The 15018-nt window shown below is 46.7% G+C and overlaps 1 protein-coding gene across 4 annotated transcripts in view; it reads right to left on the reverse strand.

Moving 5' to 3' along the window:
* The window catches only part of b4galt2 (UDP-Gal:betaGlcNAc beta 1,4- galactosyltransferase, polypeptide 2), a 405565-nt gene that overhangs the window by 72458 nt on the left and 318089 nt on the right, over window positions 1-15018 (reverse strand). For 3 of the 4 annotated variants that reach the window (XR_005945547.1, XM_041208713.1, XM_041208714.1), the window contains one exon: window positions 2223-2345. The exons of the other annotated variant lie outside the window; for it this stretch is intronic. Coding sequence is in view for 2 of the 3 variants with exons in the window: in XM_041208713.1 (XP_041064647.1) it covers window positions 2223-2345 (123 nt within the window). In the remaining variant the exon portion in view is untranslated. The remainder of the gene's footprint in view (window positions 1-2222; window positions 2346-15018) is intronic. 4 annotated transcript variants of the gene reach the window in all.

Consider the following 15018-nt stretch of genomic DNA (forward strand, 5'->3'; position numbering starts at 1 on the left):
CTTAGACCCATCCTTTCCAGCATGGTGGCCAACTCCCTGAGCACACTTCTGAACCCACCTGTGAACTTGTGTCTGTTGGTCGGTGTCTTAGCTTCCATTGCATCACAAGCAGAAGACACATAACATTTGGGTGCTGTAGTAAAGGCTCAGACTGAAGTCATACAAGCACAGCTTGCTGCCATCGTGGCTGGGGGGTACCAGTGCTCAAAGGGATTTCAGCGTCTCTCAGCAGTCCAACAAGATGTGTTCCCACACATTGTTGGAATCACCGAAGCACCATTCTGTGGAGTGGCAGTGGTTTTGTGGGGCACAAACTTGCTGTCCTCTCTCAGGATAACAGCCTTCATCCTCTCATCAGGCCACTCTGCCAGTGTCCAAGATGTTGCCTCTAAGCCAGCCCAGACTGCTACCACTCATATCAAGGTGAATGGTCCTAGCCCGTGCCTTCTAGGGCCAGAGCCGTGCAAGGTCATATCACAAGGCTATCTGTAGTCTCCTCCCATGAAAGTCAGCAACCTTCCACCAGCCATGTTACAGCCACCGGAGGACCAACCTGAGCTGGCTGGAACTGGTTTGAAGTAACTGAGTTTCTTGGAAAACAAAGGGAATGTGAAAAGACACAAGTCCTTATTTAGAAAAGGAGTAATGAGGTAATGCTACCTAAGTCCTTGGGACAGAGCCAATGAGAAGATGCCACAGACTAGGTAAGCAAGCCTAAACTAACGGGAGAGAGACGGCACAGCAGACTAGGCAAGCAAGCCTATACTAACGGGAGAGAGACAGCACAGCTTGAAGAGATAAGATTCGGAATAAGAATGGAGAATTTCGGGCATGGAGCCAGCGAAAACTCCGGAGAACAACCATTGCAGAACTGAAAGAACCTATGTCAGCAACATAGAGATGCAAGAGAGAAAGAGAACGGAATGCCTGGCCAGCGTCAGCTCTCCTTTTCGGGTATTAGCTTTTATATTCTGTGACCACTCAGGGAGCGTCAGAGAAACCTAGTGGGTGTGCATTTAGGTCCTAGTTTTGGGTATAAAACTGTATAACCTGCTGTAAACTGCATGTCTATATTTAACCAGACATATAAGCTATATGTAGATGATCTAACGACGTGAATAAAGCGAATTGAGAGTTAAGAGAGAATTGACTCTTCTCCTCTTTGTACTAAGCCAACAACCGTTACTGGTAACCTCCGATCAACACCATGTAGGATAAAAGAAAGAGAAATAGAATATACAAATTAGGAGGAGTAGGCCACTCAGCCTCTCGAGCCTGCTCCGCAATTCAATAAGATCATGGCTGATCTGATTGTAACCTCAACCCACAATCCTGCCTACTCCCGAAAACCTTTCACTCCCTTCTTAATCAAGAATCTATCTAGCTCTGCCTTAAAAATATTCCAAGACTCTGCTTCCACCATCTTTTGGGGAAAAGAGTCCTAAAGACTCATGATCCTCAGAGAGAAAAAAAATTCTCCTAATCTCTGTCTTAAATCAGTGACCCCTTATTTTTAAACAGTGATCCCTAGTTCTACATTCTCCCACACAAGGAAACAACCACTCCCCATCCACCTTCTTAAGACCCCTCAGGATCTTAAAGGCTCAAGGAGAATTGAGGTAAAAGGAAAGAGGGAAGGAATAAGAGTAGGTGAGAAAGAGGAATAGGAAGGAAGATGGAATTGGGAGGCAAAAGTAGATATTTCCAACACAGAAGGTTGTAATTGGGCCCATCATATCTATGTGTAAACTAAAATTAATCTCCCTGTCCCACTCAGAACCATAGCTATGTATCTTTCTAAGCTTCAAATATTTATCTAATTATCTCCAAAAAGAAATAATGGGGTCTGCTTCAATCACTCCCCTCCGTAACACATTTCATCTCCAGCTAAAATCCAGGAATATCTTCTTTCAAATTTATCTGAGTGGAAGTAATTAATTATCTTAAGTTTCTCTTCGTAACTATAGTTAAAACATAGGAACATAATTAGATAACGGAATTGGTAAGAAGGAACCCCAAAAAAGTAAGAATCCAAGCCGCAAAATTCTTTTTGTAAAACTGTTAATATGAAGCTAATCTTGTACAAGACCATAAACCAGCATTTAATAAAAATGCAAACAAGCCTCCTCTAATTATGGCATCCAGGTTATCTTTTCCAATCAAAACTGATTTGAATAATTCTGGCATAATTCAATGATATTAAGGTTTAAGTACCGTCTTACCTGTTGTAAATATCATCGTCCTCACCACCCCAGCCCCAGTACTCATTAGGGAAGCCATTGATTCTTAAAAACTGCTCCTTGCTCAGTCCTGACACCCCACCAAAGTAGCCACTGTATGGTAGCCTAACAGGAAAAAGGAGAAGGTTAGTGAGAAATACCAGCACTTGAGTAATCAGCATCTACTTCGCAAAGCAGCTTGATTTTTTTCAAGTGGCAGATTTTTTGTTCAAGCTTTGAAAATGATCTGCCCAAATTTCAGAAGCTTAATGTCTGGCATTTTATGTCTATTTTAGTATTAATTTATTATTTATTCCCTTTGGGACAATATGCAAATTCAGTAAGTTCTTCAAATTAATGGAAAGATTGAGGGCAAGCTACTGTTCGTGTGATGCAAATGGTGAAGTGCTGCAAATGGACTGGTGAATTATAGCTATTCATAACTCATGCCGCATCTCTTCTTCGCCTGAGCTTACTGGTTGACTAGCATCTTAATAATAGCATGTGGTGTGAATCATCATTATTTTTCCAGCAAGATCTGGGCCATTCTATTTTCATTGAGTTGCAGCACATGCCATGCACAGGTACAAAGGGGATCTCAGATTTTTGCAAAATCACTTGCCATACAGATTCCTGGGGTGAAGGAATTGCCTTATGAGGAAAGTTTGAGCAGGTTGGGCCTCTACTCATTGGATTTTAGAATGAGAGGTGATCTTATTGAAGCATATAAGATTCTGAGAGGTTTGACATGTAGATGCTAAGAGGGTGTTTCCCCTCGTGGGGGAAAATAAGACTAGGGGGCAAAGTTTCAAAATAAGGGGTCTCCCATTTAAGATGGAGATAAGGAGAAATTTCTTCTCTCAGAGGGTCATTAGTATTTGGAACTCTCCTTCACAGAGAGCAGTGGAGGCTGGGTCGTTGAGTTTTTCAAGGCTGAGTTAAACAGATTTTTGATAGACAAAGAGGCCAAGGATTATGGGGGACAGGCAAGAAAGTGGAGTTAAGGCAATAATCAAATCAGCCATGATCTTTTTGAATGACAGAGCAGATTCAATGGGCTTAATGGCCTACTCTTGCTCCTATTTCTTATGATCTTAGAGTCATGAGGCATATTTATATCTTGTCAGAATTTATTCTTGGACTAGAAAATGAGGGCAAATGGCACCAAATAGAACACAATTGGAGAAATACAACATATATACAAACAACTGACCATCAGCTTAAAATGAAAATAATGTGATGTTTAGTTACCGGAAATCTTTTTTTGCCTGATCAGTAGAGTTTTCTCCATGTTTGAGGTTTATAACAATTACCATATTGGTAGTCATTGCCTTGTTTTAACAAGCAGAGGTGTAAGGGAGTTCTCAGATCACAATCTGGATGCTTATCAAGAAGTGAACTCCATTACGTCCATCATAAAAAAACTACACAGCTCTAAGAATCTTTTTTTAAAATTCACATCTTCAGGTTTGACTTGTGGGTAGAGAGAATAAGATAAAAACAGTATTCTCCAAACATGCAGTTACAGACGATTAAGCGTAGAAGGCCTGCAGGCATTATTGAGCAACTCACCAATTGTGTCATTTCAAGTAGGTTGATTATGGAAAGGGATTTTTACAGGATTTTTAGCAGTTCTTTTACCATAAGGTCAGTCTTTAAAAATGCTGAAATGTACACACCATTCTCCGTGGTTCATCTGTATTTCGTTCTGCTTTCACTTTGACTCACATTCGCATCTCGTCAAGGCAAAACAACATGTAATCTGTCCATTGTTATTTCTACATAGTAGCCTATGCAGCTCAAGCGTGAGTGCTTTTGCAGTTTGTACCATGCCAACGAGGAACAAACATACATACATGTGTGGGATGTGACAGTCTGCCTGCTATGCATATTTTAATGACTTTGAGGTTATGTTGGGTGCATCGTCATCACTTCTACTATCTCATGACCTTTCATGAACCAACTGAACTGCCTTCAGTACTTCAAACAGCATAAAAGATATGCTCTTGGCCATGTCTCTATAAAATTCTTGTACTTGAGTATTCTTTCAATTTCTGACAACTCCCTGCACATGCAAACCAGCAACTCTGAATCACAATGAATTGATTAGAGATTTTTACCTGCATTTTCTTTTTTCTTCATGCTATTTGTGCTAATAGAGATAATGGATGTTAGAGTTAGGGTGTAAGTACACTTTATAATTGTGCACCAGTATTTTCTACTTCCATGCTCTTGGTGTATGCCAGCAGCTCACAACTAGAATTTGCTCATCCCTGACGTGTGATTTCCCATCCTATAAAATTATAGTTAAGGAAGTGGAAATTGCTGGGCATAGCATCTAGAATCAGCACAAAGCAGTTGCTGACAAGTATAATACAGGCTCTATGTTGAACAGAGCTCCTTGTATTTGGCCCCTAATACATCAGTTTGCCATTTCCATTACTTCGACTTGTTGTCCTATGGCCCCTTTTAGGGGGGCTTTTTTGCTTATTTGTAATGAACTATGGAAGTAGTGTGCTATGAATTTGTGGCTCTAAGGAATGAGTTAAGGCTATTCTAAACTCCAAAGGGCTGAAATTCTAACAGTGGAATTGAGGCAGAGCAGGACTTCCATTCACCTTCAGGTTGCGGCTCTATTCCAGAATCACAGGGTGTTATGGCACAGAAGGAGACCATTCAGCCTCGTGTATGCACCGGCTCTCTGAATGAGCATTATGACTATTATGAGCATTATGAAAAGCAAAAATTCTCCTGCTTTTTCCCCATAACTTACACATTGGGCAGAATTTTCCCGTTGATGTGCGGAGGCGGGCATAAAATGACGCGCGGTGATATTGGGTGGGTGTCCCGATGTCGCTGTGTGCCATCATATTTCGTTGGGCGGGCGCACAATGATGTTCAATGTGTGCCCACCATTAATTAACGGGCCACTTAAGGCCCCTGACTCACCAGCTGATGCCGATTTTTTGGCGCCCGTGCGATCTTCGGGTCGGTGCACAGGCGCAACGGGCAGGTGGGTAGGACACACTTGTATAAACCTCATCCACAGGTGGGATAAGAGGGCTCACTGGGGTCGCGTGTGTGCACTGTCAAGTATTTGTTTTTCAAAGTTATTGAAATTTGCCTATGTGATCCGCAATGCTTCAAAACGCTTTCCAGCTGCTTTGTCTGGACTCTTAACCTTCAGGTCAGTACACTGCAGTGAGGAATCTTTTCTGGGCCTTCAGGTTTCAGGAAGCCTTCCCTTAGCCTGGAAATGGGAGCTGAACTGTCCACTGGAGGCAGCGCCACTGAGGAGGGAGGGCTAGAAGGGAGAGGAGATTCAGCCTCCAGGGGAGCCACCTTTGGGAGGACAGGGGTAGGCACAAGGGGCACAGGACCAAGAGGTGGGGCAAGGTGGAAGGGGCAGCAGATGACCCCACTATCCTGCTGCCAGGGTATACAGGCGGCGAAGCAGCTACCTCAATATGTCTGAGGTTCAGTGCCAAAGGAGGCTCCGTCTCTCAAGGGAGACAGTCAACTATATCAGTCAGATGATAGGGCCTGAGATCTCTGCTAACTCTGTGGGCAGATACCCCATGCCAGCAGCTCTGAAGCTCACAATCAGCTGTACACACTTGTGTCAAGCAGGTTACAGATGCTCTGTTCAGCCGTGCATTGACTTTCATCCACTTCCATTGGGACCAGGCAAGTCAGACACTGCGTCAGAGGCTTCGCAGCCATTGCTGGCTTCCCCCGCATCCAGGGTGCAATAGACTGTACACATGTGGCCATCAAGACTCCAGAAGGTGAGCCCGGTGCCTTTGTCAACAGGAAGGGCTTCCACTCCATGGACGTGCAGATAATGTGTGATCACAGGATGCAGATTCTGCAAGTCTGTGCAAGGTACCCAGGCAGCTCCCATGATGCCTACATCCTCATACACTCCCAGGTGCCGGGGCTTTTCAGTGCCCCAGCCTGGGTGGATGGATGGCTGCTGGGTGACAAGGGCTATCCTCTCAGAAGGTGGCTCATGATACCTCTCCAACATCCAAGAACAAAAGCTGAGCAGCGTCACAATAGGTCCAGACCTCCACGGGGGCTGTGGTGGAGAGAAACATCAGTCTTCTCAAGGTGCGTTTCCAATGTCTGGACCGCTCAGGGTGCGCACTCCAGTACCCCCCAGATCGTGTGTCGGTGATAGTGGTAGCATGCTGCGCTCTCCACAATCTTGCGCTGAGAAGGGGGGAAGCTGTGGATGATGAAGATGTAGACGTAATGGCTGCAGCTGCACACGCTGAGTCCAGCAGTGAGTGGGAGGATGAGCACGCACAGGGAAATGCTGAGGGGGTAGACGCTGACCTGGGCATACAGCAGGGTGGTAGGGACACCCGGGAGGCTTTAACCCAACGATCCTTCAGCTAGCACATGACAGATGGACCTCCAGGACAAGCCTGGGCTGCAGGCTCCATACTCGACACCTAAGTGCAAAATCTGCCTGGATAGGAACATTAATTGAGTGCCTTGTTAATAAAGCTGAATGTCTAACAAAGCACTCATAACATAGTATTTTTGGAAAACATCGACATGCAGAAGAAAAGGGGCACCCTCAGCCATGGTGACATATCTGAATTTACTATGACAAACAAACAAACTTATGCAAAAAAAAGAGAATAGTGTTACAAATCAGAACAAATCATAAGGACCTCATCTCGGGCCAACCCAAAAGCACCAGTGAAAAACCCATGGTGTGCCTAAGGCGCCTTGTGTTTTTGTTTCTGGGTGCTATGTCTTGGTGCTGCCCCATCACTCGGAGTGGCATCTGAGACAGCCTGCTGACTCTGCTGCCCTGTTGGCCTCGATGACCTTGACCGGTGGAGCCAGTGCTGGTCCCGCCTGGGAGGGAGCTGCCAGTTCCACAGCTGCCATCTCCCCAGTATTCACAGCCTCACCGGATGCTATGGTCACTGGGAGAAGGGTGGAGGAGCTGCCGCCCTCATCCGGAGTGCCCTGAGAGGTGCCCACAGAGACGACAGGCAGCTGCTGTCACTTCGGACCTCCCTGCTCACCGTGGATGGATGGGCACTGAGCTGGGAGACTTGATGCCCAGACCATCTCCTGCATTGGCAATGATCAGCTGAGGTCAGTTCCGATGTGAGGGCTTGCTGGTCACAGCACGTACCTAGGAAGCCCTGACAGGTCTCCTGGAGGAGCCTCTCCACGAGAGTCGCCATTCTCTCCATGGAGGATGCACGGCGCTTGGACAATGTGGCTCACTGCTTCGATATTGTCCGCGTAGACTCCTCCACCATGGACACCAAGCCAAGCACAGCCTCATGTATCTCCCCCAGATGCTCCCGCACACCTGGCTGCATTTCCTGCCCCTGCTGTGTCGCGGACAACTCCAGAGGCACATCATCAGCCACCGACTGAACATGTGCCTGGTCTCCCTGAAGTCCTCAAACTGCTGGAACCATCGGCACTCTGTCTCTGCCAGCTCCTCCAGTGAGTGTGAAGTGCCCTTACCGCTGTGTCCCGGGACACTAGCGATGCTCTAATTCCCAGCGAGGTGCTAGTATCTGCGCTGGTGCCTGCCTGGCAGAGATGGTGTGACGCTGGTAAGACTTCAGGCCCCTCAGGTGTGAGAGAAGGCCTCTGCTGCTCCTCCTCCCGGCTCTGCTCCAAATGATGCTGAAAGGAAGAGCAAGGACAGTGGATAAGTTAACGTGGAGACAATGACAAAGTCCATCCCTGTCCCCTGGGTCATTATGCGCTCATCCTTCCATAACCAATGGTCAAGCCATGTTGCAAAATTAAATCAATTAACATTCAGCAGTGCTATGGCTGTTGGGAGAACAATGCTGACATCACTGTTGAGCATAAATACCTGGCCGTGGCACCTCAGCCTCACCGACACCAGTGGACCTGGGCGCAAGGCGCCTCTCCAAATCCAGGGCCTCCTGCTCGAACCAGCTAAGAATGGTGATCTGCGCCTAGCCGCTACCAGTCCTCACACACTCTGCCGCATTATGAGCATTCTTCGCCTGAAAATGAGAGGCGAGCATTGATTAGTGCAAATTGCACATGGACTCTCTCCGCACACAGCCCACCCAACCAGAGTGAGACATATCAGGGCTCCAGTGTCTCCTCACCCCGCTGCTGCCAAACACTAACACAAAGATGCTAGGCCTGTCCCCACCCTCCAATCCCCTTGTACATATGCTGCATACATCACATTTGACACCACACGGTATATCCTTCCATAGCAAGGAGGCGCAAGCATGTGGAGTGCAGAGCACAGCAGATGGTTTGTTGCCACGCCACCTTGAAGCTCCCCTCCCAGCATATCATCACCCTGACTTGGTCATGTCCTGCGCCATGTGCAGCTCCTCCAAGTTGCCCCCAAACCAGTCATGTGGGACTCAGTGTAACACATGCTGCGGGGGCAAAACACATCACTTCATCACCCTCCCAAACTGACCTCAGCATGGGCGATATCTGCTGGCCCACCCAGCAAAGGACACATGCCAACAATGATTCAATCAGTCACTACACTCAGACTTTGGGATGGGGGTGGGGCGGGGAGCAGGGTGGGGTAAGCTGACCTGCTGGGTTAAATGACCAATGCCAACATGGTATTCACCCTGCCAGAGCGCAACAAGTCATTGAAGCGCTTGTGACACTTGATTCAGGTGCACCGCACCACATCGCGGGAGCTCACCACCTCCACCACTTCCTCCCAGGCACGTTTCGTCGTGTGGGGGGCCTCCTTCTCCCATCCTGGGGAACCAGCACCTCCCACTGTGCTGCCACCTCCTCGAGGTCATCTGAAAAACAAGGGGCACACTGGCCCCCAACTCTACCCTCCGGCCTGGCCTGCCCTGATGACCTACCCTCCGGACTTGCATGGACTTCGTTGCCCCCCTGCACAGCCCTTCTCCCAGCCATTGAGAACAGCCTTTCCGAGGCTGCCAGGGCCTTCCTTTATGCAGGCTGCTGGGTCACCATTGGACCTGGTGGCCTCAGCGTGCCCACCGCCACCCGCCCGCCCACTCTCGCTGTGCACGGGAGCCATGAAGTACGTTGGGCGGGCCCATGTAAAATGGCGGCACGGACCTGATCGCGAGCGGGTCTGTGCCCGCTCTGCCCCTGCCAACCAGAAAATTCAGCCCATCGTTTCTATTCAAATAATCATCTAATGCCCACTTCAGTGCCTTGATTGAACCTACCTCCATCACATTTCCAGGCAGTGCATTTCAGACTCAAACCACTCGCTAAGTGAAAACGTTTTTTCTTACATCACATTTGCTTCTTTTGCAAATCACATTAAATCTGTGCCCTCCCATTCTTGATCCTTTTATGAGTGGGAACAGCCTCTCCCCATCTACTCTATCCATCCTCCTCATGATTTTGAACATCTCTATCAAATCTCCTCTTAGCCTTTTTCTCTCCAAGCAGAACAGTCCCAACCTCTCCAATCTATCCTCATAGCTGAAATTTCTCATCCCTGGAGCCATTCTTGTAAACCTCTTCTGTACTCTCTCCAATGTGTTCACATCCTTCCTATAATGTTGTGCCCAGTACTGTACACAATACTCCAGCTGAGGTCCAACTAGTGTCTTATATAAGCTCAGCATAATCTCCCTGCTCTTGTACTCTATGTCCCTATTAATAAAGACCAGGGGCTGCATCTTCTAGTTGGCGAGTGGGGAGCAGGGCCCGCTCGCTGACACGTAAAGTGATGCAGGGTGACGTTGGGTGGGCGTCCTGACATCACCCCGCTTCATTTGCATTTTCAGGTTGGCAGGTGCACAGCCAAGTTGGCTGTGCGCCCGCCGACCTGTCAACAGCCTATAAGGCCATTAAAAAAGTAATTGAAATCATTAATGGGCCTACCCATCCAACCTTAAGATTGGTGGGCAGGCCGGGAGCCCTGGCGGGCTTCTGAAAAAACGTGAAACCTCATCCACAGGCGGGATGAGGTTTCATGAGGGACTTAAAAATTTCAGAATATTTTAAAATAAAAGTTATGGACATGTCCTAACTCATGTGACAATGTCACATGAGGGGACATGGCAGTGAAATTTCTTCTATTGTTTAAACTGCTTTTCACATTTAAGCCAATCTCCCTGAGGCAGCACTTTACTTTAGGGAGATCTGTGCACTCTTTCGTGCACATGTGTGAAAGAGCGCACTCCCGGCTCAGGGAATCACCCCCACCCACACAGGGAAGCCCTAATTGGCCCACCCATGTAAAATGGCGGCGCGCCCCCAACTGGGGACGTCGATCGTGAACCTGACCGCCCACGCCCACTTCCGCACATTCCCCCGACAGGGGGAAAATGTTGCCCCAGGAAACTATATGCTTTATTAACTGCTCTCTCCACCTGTCCTGCCACCTTCAATGATCTATGCACAGATACACCCAGGTCCCTCTGCTCCTGCACACCCTTAAGAATTGTATCCCTTATTTTATATTGTCTGACCATGTTCTTCCTACCAAAATCATTCGCATTGAACTTCGTCTGCCACCTATCTGCCCACTCCACCAACTTGTCTATATCCTTTTGAAGTTCTATACTGTTATTCTAACAGTTTACAAAGCTTCCAAGTTTTGTTTTGTCCGCAAACTTTGAAATTGGCCCTGCACACCAAGATCTAGATCATTAGTATCAGGAAAAGCAAGGGTCCCAATACTGACCCCTGGGGAACTCCTCCACTTTCCTCCAGCCTGAAAAATATCCATTGACTATTACCCTCTGTTTCCTATTACTCAGCAAATTTTGTATCCACGTTGTTACTGTCCATTTTATTCCATGAGCTATAGCTTTTCTCACAAGTCTGTTCTGTGGCACTGTATTGAAAGCCTTTTGAAAGTCTGTGTGTGCCACATCAACAGCATACCCTCAGCAACTCTTTCTGTTACCGCTTCAAATAACCCCAGCCAGTTAGTTAAACATGATTTCCCCTTTAGAAATCCATGCTGGCTCTTCCTAATCAACCCACATTTTTCCATGTGACTATTAATTCTATCTTGAATAACTGTTTTGAGAAGCTTCTCCACCACTGAAGTCAAACTGACTGGTCTGTAATTATTGGGCTTATCCTTACAACCTTTTTTGAACAAGGGTGTAATGTCTGCAATTCTCCAGTCCTCTGGCACAACCTCTGAGCCTAGGGAAGACTGAAAGGTTATGGCCAGTGCCCCTGCAATTACCTCTCTTACTTCTTTCTTTATCCTTGGATGCATCTCATCTGGTCCTGATACCCTGTTAACAAGGTGGGTTCGAATCCCACCTTGGCAGATAATGACATTTGAATTCACTATATAAGTCTGGAATTAAAAGTTTGATATTGATTGTTGTAAAAACCCATTTGGTTCACTCATGTCCTTTAAGGATGGAAATCTGCTGTCCTTACCTGGTCTGGCCTCCATGTGACTCCAGAGCCACAGCAATGTTGTTGACTCTTAAGTGCCCTCTGAACAAAGGCAATTAGGGATGGGCAATAAATGCTGCCCACATCCCATGAACGAATAAAACAAAAACTTCCTCGTTATCAGTTTTGAATCCTTCTAGTGACAGAATTTTCTCCTCTGTCACCATGGCCTCAGTAGCATCTGCTTCCTGGGTAAAGACAGGTGCAAAGTATTCATTTAACATTTCAACCATGCCTCTAATCAGCCCTACTCCTCCTTTTACCACCCTCATACTATTTGTGGACCGATAGAAGACTTTGGGATTATTATGGCTGCCAGTTTCTTCTCATAACCCCTCTTTGCATCTCTTATTTGCTTTTTCACCTCCCCTCTGAACCTTCTGTATTCCGTTTGGTTCTCACTTGTTATTGTATAATTGTTATGACAGTTGTCATAAGCACACTTTTTCTTCTTTATCCTAATTTCTATCCCAGGGAGCTCTGGATTTGTTTCACTGCCTTTCCCTTTGGAGGGAATATATCTTGACTGTGACCGAACCATTTCTTCTTTGAAGGTAGCCCGTTGTTGAGCTACAGTTTTCCCTGCCAACCTTCGGTTCCAGTCTATCTGGCCCAGCTTTATTCTTGCCCCCATTGAAATCGGCTCTCCCTCAGTTAATTATTCTTATCATGGATTGCATATTGTCCTTCTCTACTGTCATCCTAAACCTTATGATACAACGATCACTGTCTCCTAAATGTTCCCCCACTGACACTTGATCGACTTGGCCCACCTCATTTCCAAGAACCAGGTCCACAAATGCATCCTTTCTTGTTAGACTGGACACATACTGCTGTAGAAAATTCTCCTGAACACAATCTAGGAACTCTTGCCCCTCTCTGCCCTTTACACTACCATTGTCCCAGCCTACATAAGGGTAATTAAAGTCACCAATTATAACTACGCTATAATGCCTGCATCTCTCTGTAATTTCCCTGCAGATTTGTTCCTTTACATCCTTTCCACAAGTTGGCAGTCTAAAACTACACTGAGCAATGTTATTGTACCCTTTTTGTTCCTTAACTCTAGCCAAATTGATTATGTCCTTGAATGCCTCTAAGGCCTCCTCTTTCTCCAGCACTGTAACGCTCCCCTTAAATAATACTGCCATACCGCCTCATTTTTTTCCTTTCCTGTCTTTTCTGCACACCTTGTGCCCAGGAATATTTAACACCCAGCTCTGCCCTTCCTTAAGTCAGCTCTCTGTTATCGCCACATCATGCTTCCACATGGTAGTCTCTGCCTGTAACTCCCCATACTTATGTATTACACTATGCACGCACAATAACCCTGATTTAGACTTCATGACTTTCTCCTTTACTGTGATTCCACATTTAACTTACTATTCTCTATACTAGTGCTATTTGTCTCTCCCAGTATTTTGTACATCCTAGTATTCCTCTCTGATATTCTCTCTTGGTTCCCACACCCCTGAAAAGATAGTTCAAAGCCCTCCCAACAGCACTAGCAAAATGCCCCACAAGGAACTCAGTCCCAGCTCTGTTCAGGTGCAACCCATCCGGCTTGTACAGGTGCCATCTTCCCCACAGCCTGTCCCAGTGTCCCAGGAATATAATCCCTTCTCTCCTGGACCATCCTTCCAGCCACATGTTCATCTCCCTCAGCCTCCTATTTCAGTACTCACTTGAACCTGGCACTGGGAGTAATTTGGGGATTACTACATTTAAGGTCCTGCTTGCTAATTTTCATCCTAGCTCCCTAAATTCTGATCGCAGTATCACATCCCCTTTCCTACCTAAGTCATTGGTACTAATGTGGACCAAGACCTCTGGTTGATCAGCTTCCTACAGCTGCTCAGTGACACTCTTCACCCTGGCACCCGGGAGGCAACATACCATCATGGAGTCACGTAAATGGTTACATAGACGCCTGCCTGTTCCCCTAACTAATGAATCCCCTATCACTATTGCTCTTCCTTTCTTCTTTCTCCCCTCCTGTACAGCCGAGCCGTTCGTGGTGCCACAAACTTGGCTCTGACTGCACTCATCTGAGGAACCAACATCCTCATCAGCTTCCAAAATGGAAAACCAATTTGTGAGCGGGACCGCAGGGGACTCCTGCACGACCTGCCTAGTTCTCTTGGACTGCCTGGCGCTCACCCATTCCCTTTCTGTGTCCAGGTTCCTAAGATGCGTTGTGACCATTCCTCTGAACGTGCTATCCACGTAGCTTTCAGCCTCGCCGATGTGCTCCAGTCCTGAAACCCGGAGCTCAAGGTTCTGCAGCTGGTGACACTTCCTGCACGTGACTGTCTAGAACACCAGTAGCACCCATGACTCCCCACATATTACATGATATTCATTTGATAAATTGCGAGGCTAGCCAATTTAAATAGCAAGAAGGGTGCAATCTGTGGACATGATGCACTGAAAACATCAGAGCAGGAAGAAGAGATACCAGGAAAAGAGCTTAAAAAGGGCAGGCTTTTAGGAAATACCTGAAGGAGGGCAGGGCAGAGATTGTGCAGCGGTGGGGCTGGATTAGATGTCGTAGGTGTAGACCATTAAATTCCTGGAATAAAGGCAGTGACTCGGAGCTCCTTTTGTTTAAATAGGAAATGATGGCAGTGGAGGAAGTGGACAGCGTGGGCAAAAAGGGTAGCAGTCAGATCAAAAAACCAAGCAACAAACTTCACAGAGCCAGAGCTGCACGCCTCCTTATAGGAGATCCGGAGCAAGAGGAATGACCGTTTGGAGCTAGAGGCCAGAGATCTGCCACCAGTATGGTGTGACTTTGAGAAGGGATGTGGCTGTTACTGTGAATGCCACTTTCTTGAATCCAGGACTCTTTTGTAGTGCAGGAAGATGTTTCATAGCCTCAGACGACAGCTACCAAGGTAAGCTACCTGCTCTCTCTGATCCATCTTTGTAGTCTTGTTTGTGTGTAGCACTTGGTTCATTATCCTCAGAATGCTACAAGAGACAGAGGTGAAAATGGGATTCGGCAGAAGGAAGCAGTGATCTGCAGAAGTTAGCCCCAGCACTTAATTATATGGACTCTGCTGTGGGAAGAAAGATGCTGATGAGCATTACATTCATATGGAGGCAAAGGTAAGGACTCCATTGTAGAAGAGAGGGAAGCAAATGATGCCGTGTATGCAACTGCAGAAGTCAGCTTGCAGAATGCTTCCCTACATTTCCATAGTAAAAGTATCAACGATCTGTAAACACTTTGGGGCATCCCGAGGTTATAAAAAGTGGCGGCCGGTGACTAGTGGAGTTCCGCAGGGGTCAGTGTTGGGACAATTTTTCACTTTATACATTAATGATCTAGATGAAGGAACTGAGGGCATCCTGGCTAAGTTTGCAGATGATACAAAGA

The sequence above is a fragment of the Carcharodon carcharias genome, chromosome 16 (genome assembly GCF_017639515.1).
Source record: "Carcharodon carcharias isolate sCarCar2 chromosome 16, sCarCar2.pri, whole genome shotgun sequence".
In the NCBI taxonomy this organism is placed as follows: domain Eukaryota; kingdom Metazoa; phylum Chordata; class Chondrichthyes; order Lamniformes; family Lamnidae; genus Carcharodon; species Carcharodon carcharias.